This window comes from Ischnura elegans, chromosome 7, assembly GCF_921293095.1.
Source record: "Ischnura elegans chromosome 7, ioIscEleg1.1, whole genome shotgun sequence".
In the NCBI taxonomy this organism is placed as follows: domain Eukaryota; kingdom Metazoa; phylum Arthropoda; class Insecta; order Odonata; family Coenagrionidae; genus Ischnura; species Ischnura elegans.
In genome coordinates this window covers 30800824-30826826 of record NC_060252.1, presented here as the reverse complement: position 1 = coordinate 30826826, position 26003 = coordinate 30800824, and the positions used below count along the sequence as shown (strand labels likewise).

The following is a 26003-nucleotide window of genomic DNA, read 5'->3' as shown; positions in this document are numbered from 1 at the left end:
AATTTTACCAATACCTGTAATTCACTGGTTTATTAGATTATCGCGAAGCGCCTAAAATTATAATCTTTATTTGGAGAGGCTAGCATGTGTTCCATTTTTCATAAAAAAACTCAAGGGTCAGCTACGTTCAGGGGACAAAAACTGAGCAGATTAATAAAGCTTGGTTCGTGAATTACGAAAACTGTAACCCTAAGATAATAGGATCCTAAGATACTTCAGGCCTTTATTTCTCTCTCTCAAAAGCTAGCATTCTGATGGTATAAAATAATGTCGAAAATTACCAGAAATTCTGAGTATCCGTATTGAAATGAGAAATCTGGTGGGTTTCACAATACACGTATATATATTCATTATAAATACTACACACTCACACTCAGCTTGCCCTCTCTGATTATGTAGTACATATATTCGTGAGACCTCCGAGCTGTCCTTACCTTGGTGTTGACTCCATGGCTTGAAAATATGGTCGGTGTATGGCAAACATTTATGGTGTAAGTTTACCAGCTTTACCCTTTCATTATGAATTTCAATATAGTTTTCTGATGTTCCTCTCTTTCATTATATGCCTCATGAGGTATTCATGCTTGGCCTTCCTCAGGTTTGAGATTTTCCTTCAGCAATACCTTCATTATGTTTATGAGATATTTAACATGTCGTATGGCTTAAGATAAACGCAGTTTAATCTGCTGCATCATTGATTTATAGAAATAAGAGATAAATTAAGAGAGATGTTTTGCCGAACGGATATATATGGGAATTCGTTTTTCCCCTGAAACATAAAGGACTTTAATAAATGCTGGTCGTAATTTTGTTAGAGCACTTCCTTTTCATATGTAAATAGCCAGTGTCCTAGCACCCCCTGCCACACGCCTTGTAGGCGGCTTGCGTGGTAGTATGTAGAGGGAGATGCAGATTTTAGAGTATATGAGAGTATGATAGTGTAATATGACATGAAATGATAGATCTGCATAAAGAACTGATCGACTATCGTGGGATATTCGTTTCTTATGAAGAATAAAAACATATTCCACCCTTGATATCAAAAATACTATATCTCCCCAAATTAACAACATTACTCACTCGCATGGGTTTCATGAATATATAAAGCTGATAGATTTGAACCTAAAACTCTGAGGATTAGGGATCCAGTCTAACCCACAAACCGCCAATATAATAATAGGTTTTCGGACAAAAGAAAGTTCGCAGCACGAATCCTGCCTGCTTGGGTTTTCCAAGTTCTAATCGGTCTGTTTGTGCAAAACTTTTGCACTAAAACTTTCTAAAAGCGAGTGCTGAAACTCGGGTATATTACATCTTTACGAAAACTTAGGAATTGGAAAGGTAAGGAAAGGTCTCAGGTGGCTCGACTGCTTGGGTCGTGCGACAAATATTTTCCCGGAGTCGCTCAATCGAGGGCATCGTGGAGGGAACGAGAGACTTGTTTCAAACATTCATCTGCGTCCAATTTATTTATCAGAATTTGTAATGGTTTTACATAGATAAATAGGTTTGAAATTCATTATGATAAATTATGAGCTTCTTTAATTATTAAGCAGATTAAATAGTTTTCTGAAGCGTGTTCACCTCAATCAAACAAAGGTTTGTCCCTTAGAGCCACAGATTTTTATGAAATTGTCTATATGGGTCTAAATTCACCTCAAAATGAATACTCTGAGACTGTTGTTTTATTTTTTTTTAACCATGCATGGGCAACTCAAGGCATTGTTTAAGGTGGGACAAACACCTCCATTATTTTTTGATTGACATTAAATATGGAAGTGAGAGACGGTCACCTAAGAAGTAGGAAAAAGAAATAATATTTCTCCATGCATGCCATTATAATTGTAGATCCTTTATGCCTTCTACTTACTGTGATTTTCTAATCAATGGCCTGCTGTCAAGTGTAAAATCATTACCTTCAGAACTAACCTCTCGAGAAAATTGGCAATTAGAAAAGTGAAAGATGAGTTGTTCAAAACTTTATGCTACATTCAGTGAAAACAGAAAAAAATTGAGTGGATGTGAATATACAGATTGACATGAACCTCAACCAAAAATGTTTCTCAATGCAAGTATGTGGTTTATACGCGATTTTACATGTTAAATAGAGACCGAGACACCTTTACATTCCTGGCTGAACAGATGCACGAATGCTAAGCTCATGAAACGTCACGTTTCGAAAACTGCACCAATGCGGGTCACGGTAATGTGAGAGACCAACTGCGTTCGACCAAACGGGTATTTGGTTCAAAAGATGGTGTTGACACGAGCTTAAACAAAAAATGCAAACTAAGGTTTGTGATGAATTGACAAAAAGGTAGAGTGGATTTGTAAGTTGTTTATTTCCCCGAAACCATTTTTTATTTCAAACCAGGACAAAAATGTGAGAAATAGAAATGATAGACACAGAAGCGTATTTTAAATACATCACCGACCTTATTACCTCAACAATTTTTGAATCGCCACGTTCTTTCTGCGAAATAGCACAGAAAAAATGTGTATTATTCAATTAATTTGGACTATCTGCTTAAATCAGAATGAATTTGGAAGAAAACGTAGATATTTTTCTCACAAATGCTTTCTATTTTACCACGTTCAAATTTTTACAAATCAAATTGTAATTCGGTGATGCTAATGTGAAGGAATCTTTTCATGAGGGAGGAAGAAGTTTTTGTAGCCATTGGAAGGAAAACATTTCCCTCACTTAAAACGAACTGATAAACGTCTCATTTATCATTCGGTTAATCAGAACAAAAATGCAAATGGGAAGAGTTTGTTCGTAGGATGGAAGATTTATGTCGCTAGATAATTATTCAGAGTGTGAGATATTTATTCAACCTATATTTTAAAAATTTCTGAGCCCATAAATTATGATGAATATGATATACAAAAAGAAATAATGCATGTTGAAATTGAGGGTGAAGAGTAAAATTATTAATAATATATATTAATGAGTAATTTACTGCCAGATCCATTCCACTAGTAAGAAATATTTGATGTAATAAGCTGGAAAAGATATATTTCATCACCGACAGAAAAGTAATGAGTAACAACTATATTTATTTCAGGACGTGAACAAGGAAATTAAGACGCGAAAGGGTTCTCTTACGAGTTCGGCAAGAGTAGTTAAAACTAAAGATACTAGATTGCTTATGTGGGAGACATAAGGCTTCTATTATCAAGTACACTTATTGTACTTAGTGATTCAACTAAAACTTATAAAAAAATTTTAGAAGCCTCAGAGTGAGATCACGTCCTAAAATGATGACCCATGAATTGTTTTAAAATGCATTGTATGATTTAATGCCGTCATATCAAAACTATTTTGTGTTTTCAAGATATCACTACACAGTTTTAGGTAGTGAGTATGAGATATGAAGTGAAATGAGGAGATAAATCACAGTTATTTAAACATAATTTTAATGACATGATTCTAGGTGAGGTGTCAACGTACTGGGCATTGAAGTTGCTCTACAGCACAATCGTTCAGGTTGTATGGTAACTAAAGCAGCTATTCACCGATTGGGTTATTGAACATTGAAATTTTTCAATATTAAAGAATGGTCTCCAAGAGAACAATTTTGAAACGATGGAAAGGCTTAAGAGAAGAAATATTTTGCTCATCCTGTAAATGAATAGTTATGCATGCTTTTTAACAAATTTTCTTTCAGAATAAATGCGTTTCAACTCTTCCTTTTTTGATGCATGACACAAAGCTGCTGTGTTAGTTCAATGCTTATGTAGCGTTTGACGCTTGAATAGCTCTCACTGTGTGATCAAGGTGATTACTTGAGCGTTAATTCGATTGAAAATTGGACTGTCATTCATTCCAATTTAGGGGAGAAATTCTTAAACTAGACACCCTAAATTACTATTGACGATGAATACTGAATGTAAATGGAAGCTTTGATCGAAAGTGACATCAAAACGATGACATTTGAGGTTTATTGAAATACCAGTTAAATACAAGAGAAGCTTACGGGAGGTCCGGGCAAGAAGCATTTTGCGGGTTAGAGGAATAATAAGCGGTTTTATCACGAATCGCTGATAGATGGCGTCACGATACGCGTAGTCCAGGTCAGCTGATTGGTTTGGCGACTGGTTGTTTTCTAACATTTTTCTCAAAGGTTTTTACATATTTTTTGCAGCAATGCCTTTTTCAATGTCAATTGCAAAAATATCTTAGGGGCATGCAGAAAGACGATCAACACCAGCATGCTCGGCGATATTTAAACCACTGCAAATCAGACTCATTCCAGATATGGTTGCTCCCAAAACAAATCGTTAACACAAGAGACAAAAAAAAATATATTGCCGACGACTTCTGTTCGAGCTGAGCAGGCCATAAAATATGATAATTTAAAAAGGACAAAGATACTGAATTTTCAGGGCCTAGCAGTTGCAAGAAGACAGAGAAATCTAAGAATAAAAATGCTATATCAGATTTCTTTTGCTTGGAGTGTACTGAAAAATACAGTGAGCCGATTACCGAAGACTGGATATAGTGCAGCCAGTGCCAAGGATGGGCACACGAGAACTGCACATCATATGCAGGAGCAGGAACCCTTTGTAAGAACCGTCTGCAAACGTAACCCACCGAAGCCCACAATCCAACCTTTTAGCCAACCATATCCACTCCCCTTACTTTACCCGACTGCCATAATGTGACTAAATTGTAAAATATAAAAATTTAAAGGACTGAAAACTTATATTGAAGCGAAATGGAGACGGCTTTTGGTTGGGACTGGTGGAAGGTAAAAACAAAGTGATATTCCGGCGTGGCTTTCAGTACGGGTGGCCGGAGTGTGGGATGATTGATTTACCCGACGCGTCGCGACCTACAAACTGATAAGCTCTAAAGCGAGAGGTGTGAATGATGCTTACCTGCAAACTTAGTTCTAAATCAGGGATATACTAAGGATGATTGCAGTGGACAATGTCAAATACTATTTCGCTATTGAGCATTACACAATTTTTGAATTCAACATAATTTGTGAAGACTGGGAAACACCACACTTCGGGTGTTCCCCCCAAATGAGGATGTTCTGAATTATATTCCCAGAGGTTGAGGCAAGATAACCAATACTGCACCAAGCGACGCGTAAATCAAGGATGTGCTAATGATATATGGATACGACTGCCATAAAAACAATGTCATTAACAATTACTCCATTTCCGAGCTTCAAATTGTTCAAAAATCCAGAAAAGGTTATAGTTGGGTTATTGTACATCAACCAGTAGTTTTTACGAAACGAGGGTATAATTCAGTAAGACCTCGCAATAGTCAAACTTTAACTGGACAAAATATATGTGTGAGGATGTTGAAAAATTCATATATTGATTTTCCTCAAAATAATTTCTTGGAAGAGGAGACACCGGTCTCGCAAAAATTTCGAGGCATCAACGTCTACTGCTCTTCATAAATATGGTTTCACTATGTGCGATGATTATACTCATATGAAAAATATACTCATAAGAAACAAATTTTATTGAAACTTTTAGTTAGCTTGAAACTTACTTCACTTCTCTACATAATCGCCGTTCACTTCTAAGATTTTCGGACTACTGCACCATATTATTTAACTCCTCTCCACAGACGCTCACTGCCTGAGAGTGAACCAATTGGACTACGCCACAGGATCACACTGCTGTCAAAACCACCAGGAAAATTCAAAAATATCGTTAGGAACTCTTTGACCACCCACCATACAGTCCTAATATTGCACCTAGCGACTACTTCCTCTTCTTGTACGTGAAACAGTGGGTCGGTGGGCAACGTTTCGATACCGAAGGACTCAAAAACGGCGTTGTCAATTGGTTCAACTCTCCGGCGAAGAGCTTCTGTGCAGAGGGGTTAAAAGAAGCTGGAGCAGCCGGACGAAAAATGCTTAGAAGTGAACGACGATTATGTGGAGAAGTGAAGTAAGTTTCAAGCTATCTAAAAGTTCCAATAAAATGTATTTCATAAGAGTATAGTATTTATTGTATTTTTTGAATATTTCCTGTGACCAAACGGCCCTCATTTTATGAAAATCGATGGCTAAGTTCTAACAACACGTGTATCAAATTCGGCTGGTTTGAGAAAGGCATCTTAAACAAAGTGTAACAACATTCAAAGAATAATAAACAAGCAAAAAACAACTCTTTATTTGCAAATGAATGCTCCTTTTTCAGTTTTATGAACTTTTGGTTTTTAATTTCAGTGTACAAGTGTAAAATAAATAATCGTTTTTTTTGCTCCCTGAAAAGTTGCTATTTTTGAGATACGTGTTGCCATCGATATGCTAATAAATCAGATTTATATATCGAAAAGTGTCTATCACTTTCTCATAGGCATTTTTTTGGTGGAAAATTTTCCCCCAAAAAATTGCATACACTCAGCGTTCAGTTCCTCGCGAATACGGTCCGACAATTCCCTCCCGCGCGAGAGGTGATCATTAACGATCTGCAGGGTGGAGAGAGAGAGAGAGAGATTTGCCGTTCGCGTCGCCCTCTGCAAACTGCCAAACGCTAAAGCAAGAAGAGGTGTGAGTGATGTAAACCGATACACTTAGCGAGGCGTGAAGCGAGGATACGCCGAGGATGAGTGGCGTGCACGAGGAGGAAGAGATCGCGCCACATTTGAGGGTCCCCCGCTCGCCGTCCTTTCGTCCCGTGAGTGCTGCTCGGCCATTCTAGCGTATTCATCCCTTGCGCCACACTCGCTGCTGCATTCGGGCACGACTGTGCGTCATAGTGAGTGCGGCTTTCTGCCAGTGCGGATAGCGTTTCGTTTTTTCAGAGTGGCCCGGCTGCAGAAGGCTTTACGATCAGGCGGATGGCCTGCGTTTCCTGCTCAAAATTGAAGGCAGCCATTTTTACGACACGTCCGTTTACACATCTTCTCATTAACTTTCAGGAGAGTTAGATTAATATGGGGAAAAAGATGAATAATATTTCAATTATAATTGGTTACGAGAGGTGAGAAATTACTACCACCTTATTTCTTTATCCAACTTGCTAACTCTATCCCGGTTCAAGTAAGTTCAGTCCGCGGGTCAATGTGCGGACCGTCCATTTATATACTCTCGTTTACTTTCATGGATGTTAGATAAATAAGGGGAAAAACAAGAATAATATTTTAAATACACCATGCCGTTAAAATTGGTTACGGAAGGCGAGAAATTACAACCATCATATTTTTTATACAATTAGCTAACTCTATCCTGAGTCAAATTAAAGTGTTCTAAATCAGTTGCATAGAAGAAAAATATTTTAAGAATATCCTTACGAAGTGGCGAGAAGTCTCTTCTCTACCAATATAAAAGCGGTGTAAAGAATCAGAATCATTTATTGGTGGTCTCCGTTGCCTGCTCAAAATTAAATGCAGTCATTTGTGCGGCGTCTACGTTTAAAGCTTCTCGTTTACTTTCAGGGAGGCTGGAGGAATACCGAGATAAACAATATTACTATTTAAATACTCCATTTCATTTTACTTTGAATGAAATGGCACACATACAGCAAGAATGCCAATTTAATGTTAATTCATAACAATTAAAAACTAAACAAATAAGCCAATTAAAACTACAACTCAAGCAATAAGAAAACATAACAAAAACATCAAACTGATTAAAGTGGCCTCAGCCTCAGTATTTAGCAAGCTTTATGGTCATGCTGTGCCGTTTTAATACCCTATGGTTATAGATGGCAAATTGCTAACTCTATCCTCTTTAAAGTAAGTATTTTTGAACACAATTATATTAACAAAGAATAATTTAAGAATTTCCTGACGAAATAATCGTGAAGTCTATTCTCTATGACCACCAAAATGAAATTTAAAAAAAATCAGTACTATTAATTGGCGGTTGTCCTATGGCTTTAGAAGCCCCCTGATGAACCCTGTTTTTTGTGCACAATGCGAGGTATATCAGATTGAGTTACACTGATCCAGAATCGCAGCTTAATAACGGAAGAGGGTTGAGATATTTCCAGTTATCAGTTTAAAAAACAAAAAATAATGCAGCATATTTTTAATAGGCAAAAATTATTTCTAAAATTTATATAGTTAAATTGAATCACACCAAATTGGACCTAATTTTCAGGAGGACCACATAATGACTTTGGCAGATATATAAAAAAAAATAAATAATGATGTTGAAAATGTGTTATCATCAAAACAAAATATAGGCATCCCGAAATCATAAAACGCCTCAACTATTATAGTAGGTTAGGCAACGGGTAAAGACGTGATTTATGAAGTTATTTAGACAGAAAATGCAAGAGAAGCATTTGATTGGTATTGATATGCTCAAATCTATAAGATTGGTCATTATAAGACGGTTAAAATATAATTTAAAAATAAAATTGTCTCCGGTGGGATTAAAGACTTAAATTCTATTCCGATTCCCTTGATAAACGCATGCAGACGTTTTGACCCAAAATTCCTCGGCTACTCGATACTCGTGGGCATACACTGCAGAGGGATACCTTTTTTTTAGGAGGGTGAATGGCGCAGAGTGTACTGACCTGTACATGGGCTTTCCTGCGGACTCACGAAACCACAGCACCATGTAGACGCGGTCGGCCGGTGTTGTTGGTTCGATGTCACAGGGCAGTCCAACACTTCGACCCACCACCGCCTCAACGCTCACCGTGCTCACTGCAAAACAATCGAGCAAGTCTCAGATTAGACGAATAACCACTTTGCATTTCAACCCAATACTTCACACTATGCCGCTATAATACCTTTTAGTGAAAATCCTACAATCCTAATACAAATCCGAATTATCTTGGCCTTTAAATGAGATACATTGACTTATAATTTTCAATGAATAAACAGACAAAACATTTAAAAACTAATGCACATGGCAAAAATGTAGCAGAAATATTAGAATCAGCGAACGGTAGGAAAGTAGAAGGGAAACATATAAATTTATGGGAAAAAATTAAAAATAATTTCTTTTCCGATATCTTGGATGACTTCAAGTTTATGTACATAGTCAGCTCTTGTATAAACGAGTACTATTATTTAGCAAATAAATTTTCTGACGATGATGAAAATATTGATTATCTTTACTTAAAAAAAATTGGTATTCATTTAACGAATATGGTTTTTTAAATTCATTCACAGAATACAGTCACCAAGTCACAATTTAAAGAAAATTATTTTGGTATGTGAGAATTAAACAGAAACAAGCCGACAAGATATAATATAGCTTCGAAAGTTATCTAACGAAAAGATAAATATATAGAAAAATTGCATGTATTGATAATTGGTATTTGAAAATGGGTGACAAAATTTAAGGAGCTATGAAGGTTGGATGGCTTACTTATTAACAACAGAATTTATTTTAGTCATACATTATAATATCATGTACTTTTAGTGAGTTCATAAATTCTCAGACGATGATGAAAATTTAAAATTCTCAATTCCAGCTTATAGCTCTCACGGTGAACATTAAAATTTATGTTCTAAATGAATTCAGAATTATTTTCAAGCCCAGCAAGGATATCAATTTTACTTAATCATGACGAAAATATCCAAAATTCGCTCCCAATTCTATAAATTTTGAAACATTACTATTTTGTCTCATTATTTGGAGAATTGGCGTCCAGGAAGCTATTATTCATGAAATATGAAACCGGAGACGTTAATGAGTGGCCAAGGAAAGGAGAATCACGATTTACTTTAAAAATTAGAATGTTACGTAATCTGCTCACACTCATGTTCTGACATTAGGGAAGTGCATTTCAAGGAGGCTAGAGATTCATTGCATGATCATATTGATTCTCTAAATGGTACATTACCTTTGCCTGCACTGATTTTATGCATTAAGAGTAAACCAAAAAAATACTTAAACTTTATCCCTGTGCAATGCGCATTAATTTATAAGTAACTACGTTGTCTATCCTTTCTTGACCTCATAACGCCATATGAAGTGTAAATTTATTAAAAATGCCCCTTATTGACTAGCGCAGTATTGGCGTCAGGAAATACACCAGTAATACTATTTTTTTCCAACAACTGAACAATAATATGGGCTGTATAGGCTAAGCAGGAATAATCTTGGAACACTAGGATCATGGCATGCTTAAAATACTGAGGGACTGAAATTGAATCGGGGGCTTTGGGAAGCAGCTGCGTATTACGCTTTGTCAAGCTGTAAAACTGTGAAACGCAAATAGAGTAGGAATATAGTTACTTTTTCCCCTAGGCCTCTGCGTGAAATCCACGGGACTCGATGACACCAGATTGAGGATCGATGAGGTTCGAGTGAGGGACGAAGTACGTAAAATTTTCTAAATAAACGATTGTAGCCGCTGTAAAAACTATGAATAGTACAAATTAACTACTATTTTGTTTCCGCAAAGAGTGATTCTAAGTGCATCTCAGCATTGCGGTCGCGAAGAAAATAATTATCTCACCAAAGTTCTTCTTCAGTTCTCAGAAAAATTATGCTGTAGTTGAAGATAGAACATGTAAGTTGAATGAAAACTTCGTCGATGGTCACTAAAACTGCTGAAAATGTTGCACTGAAAAATGGTTTCTTTGACCAATATGTATACAGTATAAATAAATACTACCATTAGCATTCAGGATTAGCGTATACTAAACATGTATTTTACAAATAAAATTTATAAAAAGAATGAGATTTTTATTATTTTATAATGAATTCAAATTTGAGATACAGACGAACATGGACTACGATATACTTCAAGAATTTCATAAATTAAAATGTGTGGGCTAAGATTCGAAAGGGTAATAATTCACCAAAAACACATGCATCACCTAGGATTGATGGTTCCTTGTAACTGGCGGTATGAAGGCGATCGATCAATTTTCAAGTGAAAGCGAAAATCGGACCCTGAGGCGAGCGGAGATTTGAGTGTTTACTCAGCTGAGGATGGAATAATATGAATCACCTATGAGAAAACCTTAACCTTACGGCGAGAGCCATGGATCTGATAGGCACAGAGCGTGATTTTTTTTCATTTCTCGTTGCTACTAGGCAGTATAGACCCTTGGCGCAAACAGCAGGTGCTTTTTTTTGACATGCTCTATGCAATATTTTGATGTTCGCATTTATGCCGGCAGATCAGTGGCGGATTATTTAGCATTTTTAAACAAAATAATGGCACAATAAAGCAAAATAAAAGCATTATTAGCTTTAATAAGTTAGCAAAACAAAACTCACTGATTTTATAGAATTCAAAAGCCAAATAACATAACATACAATAATAATTTATAGCCTAAAGAGCACGTAATATCGCAGAATCGGTCAGGGACCGTATAGAGGTGTGTACAGGGAAATAAGATAGCAAATAAGATATCATTAAAGTGTTCGTTTAACCTAATAATAATGGTACTTGGAACTTAAAAGGTTCGCCACTGAGCCATGGTAAGAGTTAATAATGCTTTTTTTTCACATCAGTGCCTGTCAGGAAAATTGTGCCTCACGTTAGCAACTCCAATATTGCACCTGACGGAAGGCCAAGGATCAAAATGAGCGGAATAGTTCATCGATATGGCGGACGTGAAATGGAAGCAAAACTCTGAGCGGGCCCACGGGGGAGCACTCCTGAGGCCAAGTTCATATCTCTCCCGAGACTTTTACTTCCGTAACTCAGGAGGGGGGAGGGCATTAGGAAAAAGAAAAAAATTAAATCATCGCGCTTCTTCAAAAATCAGAATAGAACATACTAAAAAGTAAAGATGATAAGCTTTTCATCCCTTTGAGAATAAATCTTGCGTTCTTCTTAAGTTTATTACGATTTAGTGTTGAAGAGCCTATTAGGTGAGTAAGGATTGGCACGCGATACTTTTATCTCAACCTAATCAGCTCCTACGATTTATTCTTCGAGTGATGAAATGTTAATGCATGTTACTTTTGAGTGAATTTTAATTGTTTTATTTTTGGAAAAAGGTGTATTTTATTTTATTTTCTACTTTTTAGTGGTGAATCATGTATTCGATTAAACAAGAATTGTTAAAGAAATGTATAAAAAAATATAACTTTTGCTCGTTATCAAGATACTTTAAAATTGTGTTTAATATCGAAATTAAGTAAATTAATTAAAGCACAATATAACAAATTTTCAAATGCCTGATATTTGAATATTATATTGCCATCAGAAACAAAATAGTACGAAATGTCGATCTGATCCGGCAACGAGAAGTATGTTAAAAATCAATTACAAAATTCTATTGATGAAACATACACAATCACTTTGTGAGTTAAGGAAAAGCGAGTAAAAAAATGGAAGTAGGTGACGCCACGATTGGAGCCGGCCGACGTCTGCGGAGTTAGGATAGGTGTGCAAGGGAAAGAATGGAAGATTACTGCGTCACTTAAATGGCGGTGAGAGAAACCGATTGCACCGTTACTAGAGAAAGCGAAGACCATCCTTTGAATAGAATTATCGAGAGATTTTTCTCTAGACAACGACAACAATTGGCCAATTGGTAACTTACTGATCATTTAACACCCAAAATTCCTCTGAAAATTATTCAATGGAATGGCGATCGCAAAATACTGCGTACGGAATCAACTGATGTAAGACGGTCATGTATTCCAGAGCAAAAGAGCTTTCAATGTGAATTGAATAATGTTCCAAAATATGCTTTGAGTAAGGTGCTTTCTAAGGTGCTCACACTCTTGTATACGATGCCAGCCATAGATTACCCTGATATGATTTCTATTCGAATAATGTGAACGCAGAAAAAATATCCGCGGTTCCTTGCGTTTCTCATGAGAGTAATGGGGAGCAATACTGGTAGGTCCTTTCCAAGATGGCTACATGCGTATTTGGAGGTGCAACTGTCTTTCAATTTTTTCGAGATCAGAACAATATTTGCGCATTGGACTCATTTCCTGTGTCAACTAACCGAAGTAACATTCCAATGCTAGACAAAAGTGAATGCTCCTGTGATGGCTGTAAGAAAGACTTCTCGAGAATCAATCCAGCAAGTGTGCTCCGTCTCCAGGATAATATCCCGACACTTATTTCCCGAACGTGACTATTTCAGAGTATTCGTCATTAAGAGTGATTAATTATCTTTGAAAATGATATGGCTACAAATACAATGTATTTTTATCATCATTTGGGGCGACCATTCAAATGTGAAAGACCAACCTTATTCCCAAAGTAGAATCTGCACAAATCTGCTGAAAACGTAAACGAAGGAATTAAAGTTGCATAAGAGGTAATAAAAATAGTAAGATATCTGGAGTATAGTAATTTTTTAAATCGATGCAAATATTTGTTGTCCCTTAATGAAAACAATTCAACAAAGGCCTCGCTAGCTTTTCTTAGCCCCATAAGATATTTGCTGAGCTCAACCCTAAGGACATTTTCGCAAAAATTCCAAACTGTATCTTTGCTCTTGTGCCAATAAGACTTATGGTTATTTTACTTTCACCGCCTCGGGCCAAGACATCGGCACTAAAATATTACCTGGCTACCCCAGGTCATAAGCACACATTGTAGGTTGCTAAGAGAAGGTGACGGCTAGGATAAATAGGGTCCAGCAAAGAGTTAGAAAGTGTTGCGAGTTAGTGCTTGGATTATTTCGGATACAATTACTTTCACGCCTCAAGTCACTCCGTTCCAACAGTAGAGAGCCTGGAGGTAAGAAAAGCATGGAATTCAGCTTGGGAATTCCTTACAGCCTCGAAGGTTTCTCACTTTCACGAACGCCCCGGGAAATTTGATCTTGATTAATTCTCCATGCTTGAGTACTTACATCTAAGGACTAAAAATGCGGAGAGAAGACAAATTAAAGTTGGATTGGTGGGTAGACGGTTAGTTTCCTACCAGGGTCCTCTGGTTTCCTACTATATGGGACCGAATTCAAGTCTCGACGGTGGATGAGATATTTCAGAGACTACCGTTGAGTACTTTTTGGAGGACACATCAAAAACAGTACTTCATCTGACTGATGGTACGTTAAGCCGTGATCCACTTGACCCATTCGTTAAGAGAACCACTCATCCGGACACAACTTGATTATTTAGCGATCATATGGGATCCGACGCAGATAAACTTTATCCATGAACTTAATAAAATACAAAGGAAAAAAAATTAAATCGTTTATTCATCCATGAACTTAATAAAACACAAAGCATATTTTTAAGAGCGACACGAAGAACCCCACTGAATTTCCAGGTCCGATAGGATAAGTATCGCAATTCGTTTTCTTCTCGAAAAGGACTACAATAAATGATAGGCGCGATCACTCATTAGCATTTCATTTACATGCAATGAAACGGCTGGTGTCCTAACATCTCCCGCCATATGCTTGTTGGGGCGGCTTGATGATAATATGTAGATGTAGATAAATAGCAGGTTGATACCGACGCTGGGTTTCTCTCCACCCTTATTACCCTACCCTTTGGCTCAACTTACCTTAGCTGCATTTTGCCTCTTTATCTAACCTCCACGCCATACAAATTAAGTATTTATTGTTTGTGACGTAAGAAATAAAAATTTAAATATCTCCTATATGTAAGGTATTTGAGTGTTTTGCATTCGGTGAAAATTGAGAACTTGAAAGTTAACCTCATCATTTGGAAAAATATGTATCAGCATATGCTTCCTCAAAAACTCGACTGTTACGCTTGCATGGTATAAGTTTTGTCCGTGGAAGTCTTTAAAATCCAATTTTAGTGGTCTTTTACAAGCATTAGTACCATTTGGTAATTTTTATGGTACATCTACAAATTTTGATAGATACCATGCATATTTGAAAGTGAAAACCTCCTTAGTGGTGTCTATGAACTATTTACAATCCAAATGGTGACATTCCATTTTTATGGTAAACTTTAGATAATGCTCATTTTCCTTACTTCTATATATTCGTCCTTTATACCATTAATATTGACAAGACAAGAAATTAAGCTATGCAAGGCATAACTGTTTGAAATTTTATTAAATGACACATTTGAAATGAGTGACTTAGTGAACGAAACAAACACATGGGTATCGGTCACAGCACTGCAAATACAGCATCATTATAGGAGAAATATGAGTGTATATGAAATATTCAGAAAAAAATTCTGCCTAGTGGCTGGAATTGTTGATTTGAAATATGGCTGTAAATCGTCAGCATCAATTAATTGATATCCTCGAGGATTTCTGCGATAGGTAAATGTTTTTACTCTCAGCTGACCCCTAATATTTCCCTCGCATCCTTTTATTTAGACATTATTTCTTCTTACACCCAAAATGGTATAACAATATCGGGAAGTCGAAAATTCAATGAATGACTATTTGGAGGAAAATGATAATCCTGTAACTTGTTGGGCTTGGTAGGATATGATAACCCATTTTGACTAATTGTTTTGGAGTTCCATGAGGAAAGCAATAGAACAATCACACACAATAATCGTCTCTTAACGGACAATGGACTCTGGTAGAATATATTTCCATGGTTTTCTGGCAGGCAAGCAACATGGACTACCCACGTGGTAAATTATTTCTGTACCACAAGACGTACAGCGTCAATATACTCTAAAGGGAGTACTTTGGGGGTACGTTCCTTCTGCAGTTAAAAATTATGCATTGTTAGTCATGTGTATATTTGTATGATTGTAGCTCACTGTTTTCATATCTTATCCTTTGTTTTTTAATATTTTTTAAAAACTTATATTTAATTGTTAATTTTCCGGTTCACTATTTATATTTCCCTAATCATATGTAATTTTTCTCGCTCTTCCGTGACTATTACGTATCATAAAATTAACGTGTAACACCTGCCTGCATTTTTCAAGCATATATAAGTTCTTAGAATAAAATAGAATAAAATCAGAAGCTAACTGGCCTAAGTCATCCCAGAATGAACAAAGCAATACAATATAATATTATTAAATACGACATATTTCATCGAAAACGGGGATATTAGTCTTGAATGCCTTCCTAACGGTATTGAACCGCATCGCAGAAAATATACCTGATATAGAATTTTCATATTCGATTTGATATTTTAGCGCTAAAGAATGGGCGAAGAAAGTTGATGGGTAGAAAAAATAATAGCTTCAAGGTGACAAGAAGGTTCAAAATATTATCTCCATTCCCTAAATTTGAAGAGCCATTTCCTTCGATGTAAATTATTCTCTTAATTCATTAAGGCAGAGTGCCCGCCATCTCGTCTGAGAAACAAAAGTGGAGGCGAGGCATGAGGTGAGATCCTTTCGTTTAGGATGCTTCAGACCCCAACCTTGTCGAGAGCTCTCGGTTCCCACAGCATCTTCCGCTTTGCAATTAGGGAGTAATGCCCTTAATGGTTGAACGTCGCTAGTTGAAGGCCGAGACACCCTCAATCGGGAAGAAACCTTGCGTCAGGGCTTGGGAGAAATATGAGGGACTTTTGGCCTCCACTTGATACAGCATGTATGCACTACTGTCGGCGTCAAAATGATGTGCCGCTGTACTTAACAAATTTATATCTGAACTTCAGTGCATGCCATAATAATGAATAATACATTATTTCAAAGTAAATTTTATTCTCAATTACAATGTATTTTTTGTTTTATGAAAAATTCAAAAATAAAGACACGCGTGGGCAACAAATGACTCCGCGCAGCATAAAATTAGCCGTTTTGTCAACTACATGAACTTTGTAACACAACCTAGGGAAAACTACTACGGGTACAACATTTACATTCCACAGTAAGATGCAAACGTTAATTTAAATTAATAAAATGGCTTTTGTGTATTTTTAGAACGCATATTTTGATGTAAAATAACAGAAACGTTTAAACATTATCTAGTCCGGCATTATACCTCGAAAGAAAAAATAAAACTGATAAAAACACTTCTTAATTTTTTTATATTTTTCTATGATCCATACTCTATAAAAATATCGATATTTTTCAATGTTTATAACTACTATTAATGTCATGTTGCCAACCGGGGCCGCGCCGAGCCAGTGCTGGTTACCAGAAAGCAAAGATTCGCGCCACAGACGTGGCAACGCAGCATTCGTTCGCTTCGACGTTTTTTTTTAATTCCCATATGTAATCTATACTACATAAAAATTATGAAGTGTTTCTATTTGTCTTATTTTTTATTTCAAGGGAAAGTGTAGGACTAGATAATGTTTAAACATTTTTGTTATTTTACGATAAAATATGCGTTATAAAAATACGTGAAAGCCATTTATTAGTTTACATTAATGTTTGCAACCATACATGTAGTAGTTTTCCCTAGGTTGAGTTAAAAAGTTCTAGAAGTTGACAAAACGGCTAATTTTATGCTGCGCGGAGTCATTTATTGCCCTCGCGTTTCTTGGTTTTTTGAATTTTTCAGAAAACACAAATATAGTACAATTGACAATAAAATTTCCTTTGAAATGATGCATTATTCATTATTATGCCATGCACTGAAGTCCAGATATAAATTTGCAAAATATAGCGGTACGTAATTTTGACACCGACAGTAGGTTAAATGGCATCAAAATGATATTTTTGAGACCGTAGCCGTAAGATTTTTTAGTGGTGTCCATCTCAGAGTGAGAGCGCTTTAGGTAGCTGAAAAGCCGAGGCCAACCCCAAACCCTTAAACCCAGTGATATTCATCTACATCTAATTACTACCCCGCAAGCCACCTAAAAGAAGCGTGGCACGGGGTATTAGGACACCAGCCATTTGCACATAAAAAGAAAACGCTCCAACGAAATTACGACCGGCATTTATTAATATCCTTTATGGTTTGGGGGAAAGAGGAATTCGCATATCTATCTGTTCGACAAAATATCTCTCTTAATTTATCGCTTCTTATGGAAAACTAAATAATTATCTCTTTCTAATCCAGAGCTGCTTCTGGGAGAAATATTATTTCAAGATTTTTCATTTTGTAAGCTTGAAAAATTTGCATTTAATCACAATTATTTTGCCAGTTAAATATTTCATCATTGAACCTTACACCACAAAATGATACGCAGTTTAGATATTTCCTAAATGGATCTGAACATTTATACATTTTTAGAGTTGCTCATGAACAACATTGGGTTGCAACGGGTCAAGTAAAAATAATTAGTAAAAATATTTCGTAATTACGACTCTTCACCTTGCATTAGCATGTTAATTACATCTAAGAAAAATAAATAATTTAAGAATGTTTCGGAGTTAGGATTTTAAGCAAATCATTATCAGAATTATTTCATTAGCCAGCTTTTCTAATTCCGATAATAACTCTACTTAATAGTTACTCTGTTGATTCATTTGATTCTCATTATTCTAGTGTGGCACCACATTTCGAAGGCCGCAGAAAAGCATATTCGTATTATCTGTAAAATCGTGTCATTCTATTTTAAAATTCCCCGATGTAAGTAGATTTTTCCTTTAGTGGAATTCACTCTTAGCTTGGAATATTTCCTTTATTTTAAAGATGGACGGTCTCAAAGTAAGAAAATTTAAATTCAATTCTTATAAAGGTGTTTCATGTACAAACTTCTCCCATTTCCCTACGTCATAATGAAGTGAGGTTTATACGTTGGCATCAGCTTTTTGTTTCTGCACAGCCATAATGCGTGATCTCGCAGATAGTCATGTAAGGACGACGGTAATAGACTCTCAACACAGATACTATTTGGTTTCAACCTCCTCAGAGACACGGGAGAGAACAAAGGATTATGGAAGAGAGGCTGGAGGAAGAAAGACAATGAAAAACTGAATATTGGAGTGAAAAAGGGAGGAGACCAGGAAAGAGAAGTTGCGCAGAATGGAAGTTCCGTCTAAATTGAAATCTCGCTTTTCCAGGAATTTTGATCTCGTAAAGCACGATTGGGTGAAGGTTAAGTCGGATATATTTGAAAGTAGAATTTTTTATTTAAATAAAAAAAACTTGATCGAAAAGGGAATAACATGTGACGCTGATTTTATTCAGTTGATTTGTAAATATTACTGCCTTCAGAATTTAGGGATTTAGAGTGATAAATGTTGAAATCTATCAATACTCATCGTGATCGCTAAACTCTTCATTAATAAAACCTAAAGGCCCAGTAATTGATGCAAATAGTTGTACAGCAGCATTTTATTCAGGATACGAGGAAACGTTTAAACATATTGGCTTAGAGACAGAATTAGGTAAATAATTTTATCCGCCAATCACAAAGGCAATATTTAGTAAGTACAAAGCTTGAGTTTTGACATTAAAAGCAAAAACTTTTAAATATATAAACATCTCGCCTAGGTTTTTCCTCACATGAAAACAATGTTTTTCTAAAGTTTTTTTTTATCGTCATTTAATCCTGAATGAAAACCGCATACGAGGCCGCATATATAATATATGCGAAAATATATTAGGGGAAGGATTACTTTGTCAACTGGAGTGGAGGACGCAGAAAGAAAAAAATTGGATTGCTACTAAATAAAAAAGACTGAAAAAGAACCACTTTCTTACTTGGAAGTAGTGATCACCCAGGTGGTCAATAAAATACTTATTGGAAGTGAGGAAATAAAACTTTGTAAGGTTAACTGTTATTTAATTATGGGCACGACCCGGGTTTCGTAACTTGGTTACATCGTCAGGTGACTGATCTTGCATGCATCATACATTTATAGACAAAGTACACAAGTGACAGTGAGGGCATCTATCGGAAAGGAAAAGGACTGGTTGAAAGGGCGGTGGTGAGGGTTAAACACGGAATGGAATAGTTAGCCCTTTGAACCAGTCCTTTTCCTCCGGGTGATAATAGCATGAGCGCCTCAATTACCCGCTGACCTTTCCGAATTAAGAAAAAGGGTTGAGGCAGCTTTTGTAATCACTTGAGGGACAGTAATAAACGTGTAGGACGAACATTTGAAGACATATCGTCCTAAAATGTACCGCGTACGATTGGTACTCATAGTGAACACTCGTAGGTTATCAAGTAAAACTGTTTGGGTTGCTCTGTATGATTTAAACCTGTGGATTTAATGAATTAAGTATTGAAAAGCGTTAAAACTCCGATATTTATATTGGAGCATCATCATTTTATCAATTACAAAAAAATCAATGCAGATCCTCATAAGAAAAATCATTTATTGTTTTTAAAAAATAAATGGCAATTTTGGGAAAGGTATCGCATATACATGAAAATATTTCTTAGCATATACATGCTCAGCAAACAAGGAAAATATTCAATGGAAAACAAAAGCTCGCAGAAGTCCACGCATAATCGAACGAAATCGCAGTTTGGCGACGACCAGAGGGAATTTGAAATTATGAAATAATTATCTATATAATTTTACGTATATAATAATAAGAATTGTAAGTATTATTTTGAAAAAGTAAAGGTTTGAAAGATATTTCCCACTTTTTCTTCATTTACGCTTGCTTCCTTTTAGGCTATATATTTATGAGGTCCTACGATGTTTTTATTCTAGAATTGGTAAACCTCAAATATTTCAGTTCCTGCCTTCTCCCTTTATCCTGCCTAAAAGAAGAGTGCCCTTATCGCAGCCAAATTTGAATTTGTTTAAGAGATGTTTCTAGTATATAGGACCAAAGGTATTTAATTTGTTACCCCAGCCATGCTTCATTTCGAAGTCTTTGAAAACGTTTTTGCGAAATGCATATTATAGGCTTATCACTAAAGAAAGAGTAGAAAAATATTGATGTAAATTAATTATAAATACTATTTTCGTTGTTATATTTCATGTACGCACTTAAGTTTTGTTGACATAGATTACCAAGGCAGCACAAAATGAGCTACACTGTATGTAAAGCAGTGTACTATATTATTATTATTATTTTGGATGGTAGCCTCAAACAGGTTATCCTTCGAGACTACCTAAAACAACTCAATTTTGCTATTGTCATGTAATTTGTGTGTGGAGAAATATTATTATTACTATTATTATCTTATTGACCACCTGAGTTAGCACTGGGACACGAAAATGGTTCATTCTCAACATTTTTCAGTTAGAAACTCTGCCAATTCCTTCTCCACTTTAGTTTTTAAAGTACCTGGCATTTAAATCTTATAAAGAAACCAAATCACTTGCCAATCACTGGTAATGGCAAAGGAATAAATACAGAGAGTCAAAAGGCAGAGGTGAAGGACAATCGTGAAAATTAAAATTGAGGTCGTAGGAAGAGGGTACTGGGGCATAAGTAAACGGAGGGCCTTGGAACCAAGGATGGCTAGTGAAACGAAACGAAAATGTTTCGTTTCGACCAGGAGGGAAACGAAAATACAATTCTCGGGTTTAGTTTCGTTCCCACACGAAATTAAAATCACCAAGGAGTTTAGTTTCGACACGGGAACGAAACTTTACTCCCGGCAACGAAACTAAATTAATCGAAACTCCTATGCTCATAGTTAAGTTTCGATCCCAGAAGTTGGGTGGAGGGGGAGAAGAGGGAATAGTTTCGACCCATAACGTTTGGCATACGTGTAGAGAGGTTAAAATATTGGAAAAAAAAATCTAATGGCCAGTTTGCGTTCACCGTTCTCCTGTTCGTGGTAATAATTTCATTCAACCATGCTTCGTACTCGGTGTGTGGGTCAAAACTAAGCTGTTCGAAGGTAAAGCACTGCGTTTCGTTTTTGTCAATTTACTTGGTCTAAATCATAGCTTGATACAATATCATATTTTTCTAACACATTGAATTTTATCAAGGAATATTGAATAGTACGTAAAAATGCCACTCAGCATTCCCAGGAGATTGCTTTTGGAATGTAATAATTTTACTTGCTCTGATAGCATATGGAAAAATATAATTACTAAAGAAAAAAACTGTAAATAATTAAATGAGTTTTGTAAACAACATTAAGTACTCAATTTTTGTCGTATTTAAATTTCATTTTGAGGTGAAACTTTTCAACATTTTGAGAATCTACTTGTAAGCAGAGCTTAGTAAGTGGTTTTAAGCTATATTTTTCCATAAGCCAATTTGTGTCAGCGACTTGCAGACGTTTTGATTTCATTGTGTATTTGGCGTGTTGAAAATTAAATTTCTACTGTCAATTGTCATTTTCCCATTCATAGCAAGGTATTTTCAGTGTAAATCCTTAGATAATCTATTGTTTGATTACTTGATTTGATCACAGAACATCTAAAATAATCCCTATTGAAATTGAAATAGTAATATTTGTCCCAGTCTCGTCCCAGAGTTTTAGTTTAGTTTCAACCCGACTTAGTTTTGATTCCGATTTAGTTTCAACCCCGAATTTAGCTCCCTTGGTTTGAATCCTTTTCGTATCGTTTCTATGTTTCGCTCTCGGGAATGATACTATTGAAATTTTACTGGTTTTCACCTTCGTTTAGTCTCGATTGCCATCCCTATTTGGAACACTCAGAGAGTTTTAAAAAACAGTGGGAGTGGGTTAACCTATTCGGAGATTCCGGTGACTCCGACGAGAGGGAAGAGAGTCGGGGAAAGGAAACAGATTAAGAATTATACGTGCGCCTGACTTGGCGACGAGTGTATTAGCAAATGAATATGTATGGCGGAAACTTGAATCCAAAGTTCCCCAAAGACCATCCAGACGTATCGTTCTCGCATGCAGGCACATTAAGAGGAGTTGTTCCGCACGTTTCTCCTCATTTTTAATCAGACAGTGATTTATGCAAAGGACGGGCGGTATCTTCGCATCGTCGTGCCCCCTCACCTCGACGAGGCATTTTAATTAGCGGCGGTTCGTTAAAACTGGTGGGTCGTACGAATGATACGCGGAAGGGGAGGGATTCGCCAAAGTTGGGCTCCACAACTTGTTACGTGTGAACACGTTTACGGCAAGAAGTGCTACGCTGCGCCTATGTTATTCGGAAGTTGCTACATTGAAAAACGGCCAGAGAAATGTTTTCCTCAATTTTTATACCATTTGATCACAATATCGGGAAATAAAAATACAGTGAACCGAGATCAAATACTACGCAAGTTATCACCCCTGTAGCATGTATACCCCCGATTGCAGTGCACATTTCGGAGTTTTTTTTTTATGTTCAGTCCTCCATTCACCTCTCATTTCTATATTTTACCAACATAGACCGCAATGAAGAGTAGAACTTCTCAATTATTACTCATTCATTTTTAATAGGGATTATTTTAGATGCTCTGTGAGTAATCCAACAATAGGCAATCTAAGGATTTACACTGAAAATACCTTACTATGAATGGGAAAATAACGATTAACTGTAAAAAGCTAATGCTCAACACGCCAAATACAGAATAAAATAAAAAAGTTGTGGAAAAATTTAAGCTTGAAACCACATGATATGCTCTGCTTACAGGTAGATTCTCTAAACATTTAAAAGTTTCACCTCAAAATGAAATTTAAATAAGAAAAAATTGAACTCAATCAATTATTACCAGGTTTATCCTCTCAATCAACACTATTTTTCCATACGCTAACAGAGCAACTAGAATTCATTAAATTCCAACAGCAAGCTCCTGGTAATGGTCAGTGGCATTTAAAAATATCAAATGATGAAATACATGATGATATATCGAGATGAAATCCAACGTGTAGCAAAGTATAATATTGTATCAAGTATTGATAAATTGGAATAAATACATTGTCAAAATTGCATCGCTCTTCCGACGATCATTGATCGTTACACCCCCGACTGGCCAGAACTTTTTTTTAGCCAACAACACTCACAGATCGCCATTCAAAGAAGGTATAAAACCATTCTCAAACTTCAAAGGTTCAAGGGACACCCGAATTCGCTCGTCGCACCTTGTACGCAGCTCCTAATGGTGCGGTTTTATGCATGTCCTTTCCTTATGCGCCGTCACGCTGTAAAGCTGCGAAACGTATAAATTCAACAATGTAGGTCGGACATCAGGGATATGGGCTCTTACCCAGTGACCCGTCCCTTCGACCGCATTCTATGTGGAGGCCGTATACCCCACGCCGCGCCGGCCCTATTTCACCAGGGTCCCTATTTCCGACGCTTTCGGAAACCGCTTCGCACAACATCTGCTAGGGATAAGGCTTGTTATCGAGTGCAGGAAGAGGGACAGGGTAAAGCGACACAGGGTAACGTAGAGAAAAGCGTCCACATGAATCGTGCTAGTGTGAAGAAAGTACGTAGATAAATTTATCTCGCCAACTCTTTCTGATAACAAGAGCACAGTCTTGTAGAAGAAAGATATGCTTCTCTTTTCTGTATTTTTAAGCATTCAAAAATGCAAAAGGGAGTGAAAATTTCCAGCTTCTAGTCTAATTCGTGCTTTGCATCTATTTACTACTGCTGTAGACAAAATATTACTTTTTTCTGTATTTTTAGCATGGAAAAAATCACAAAACAACTATACATCTATTTGCAACAATCCATCTATACATCTATTTGCAACAATCCATCTATACATCTATTTGCAAAAACTACAAAGGTAGAAAGTATATAAATTAAGCCATTATAAAAATTAATACATTTCTCATTTTAATTTGGTGGAAACTCTTTAAGATTAGCGAAGGTGAATTACACCATGAATCAATACGTAGCTCAGATCGACCCTTTGGAACTAATGGGAAAATTAATGAGTTATGTTTAGATAGAAAATTAATTAACGGCACTGCTTCGCGATGAAAACGTTTTAAACAGCAACGAACGCTACTCCAGTATAAAACCGTTACAGGCTTGATTTTGTGGAATATTGCTGGATCCACGATAAAAACACAAATGGTAATTTCCACATTATTAAATTTAACACCTAAGGACCGACCATGGTTTCGACTTTTTGCGTCATCTTCAAGGTCATAAAGACGCAAAAATAACACAAAGTGTCGAAACTATGGCCTGTATTTAAGTGCTAAATTAAATTTTGTGGAAATTACCATTTGTGCTTTTTCATGAATGCTACTGTCTTCATCATTCAGAGGGAAAACGATATCTACCTCATCGCCTAGGTATCTAAGTTAAAGGGTTAGCATTAACAATAAGTTCGATAAAACGTTCATTTGATAGTTACCTAGTGCAGGAAGTGAAACAGGGAATAGCAAACGATGAGAAAAACGTCCATATGAATTGTGTAAATGTGAAGAAAGTACGTAGAAAATTAATCACGCCAATAATTTCAGATATGAGGAGCTCGTTTTTTACGAAATGGATGGCAATTTTTTGGAAGAAAGTCATGTTATTTTTTTGTATTCTTATAAATGGAAAAGTTCACAAAATAATTAAAATTGTTATCTTCTAGTCTAATACTTATTTCGTGTCTAATTACTACAGCTATACACGCAATACTCTAGACATGGGCTAAGATGCTTCTCCATGCACCAATACGTAGCTCGTACCCAACTTAAATACTGGAAATAGTCTTTAGTTACCTTTAGGTATAAAATTGATTAACGGCACTTCTTCACGATGACAAAGTTTTAAACGGCAACGAACGCTACTGTGCTCTTAAAAATTCTTAGGAAACAAAAATAATATACACCTCATCGCTCAAGAGTATAAATATTTCTAATGAGTTATCACTAAGTTAGATAAATTCGTTCATTTAATAGTTATCGAGAGCAGGAAGAGAAACAGGGAATGGTGACACAGAGAACGCAGAGAAAGGCGTCAATGTAAACTGTGAAAATGTCGAGAGAATACGTAGAAAAATTTATCTCCCAAACTATTTCATATGACAAGAGCTAGATTTTTAATACATGGATTTCAATTTTGCTTAAGAACGTTAAGTTCTTTTTTTAATCTCTTGTTTACCTTTCTCTCTTTTATCTTTTATTATTAAAAATTCGCGAGATTGCGAAAAATGCCAACTCCTAGTCTAATGATTATTTCGCACATATGAATGACAGCTATACATAAAGCAAGCATATGAGGGATTTGAAGCCAAGAGGTACAAGCGATTTTTTTCTAAACAGAGCTAGGTACACAAACTAGGCAAATGAAACAAAAGAAATCAACTAGATATTTGGTAGTGCATTTTATTATCCTCTCGATTTCAGTACAAACTCAAAGAAAGCTCAAACGGGCACTAACTCGTGTCCCATCAATTTTTTGTACGTTTCTTCATTCAATTTCTGTATCTAACTCTGTATAGGAAAAAATTACTTGTACTGCTTGGCTTCTCATCCACTCATA

General features: G+C 36.1%; 1 protein-coding gene across 1 annotated transcript in view; it reads right to left on the bottom strand.

The window, feature by feature from the left end:
* LOC124162589 (nephrin-like) overlaps positions 1-26003 on the bottom strand; it is a 345009-nt gene that overhangs the window by 187018 nt on the left and 131988 nt on the right. Inside the window, exon 2 of the mRNA XM_046539169.1 lies at positions 8506-8638. Coding sequence (XP_046395125.1) covers positions 8506-8638 — 133 coding nt within the window. The remainder of the gene's footprint in view (positions 1-8505; positions 8639-26003) is intronic.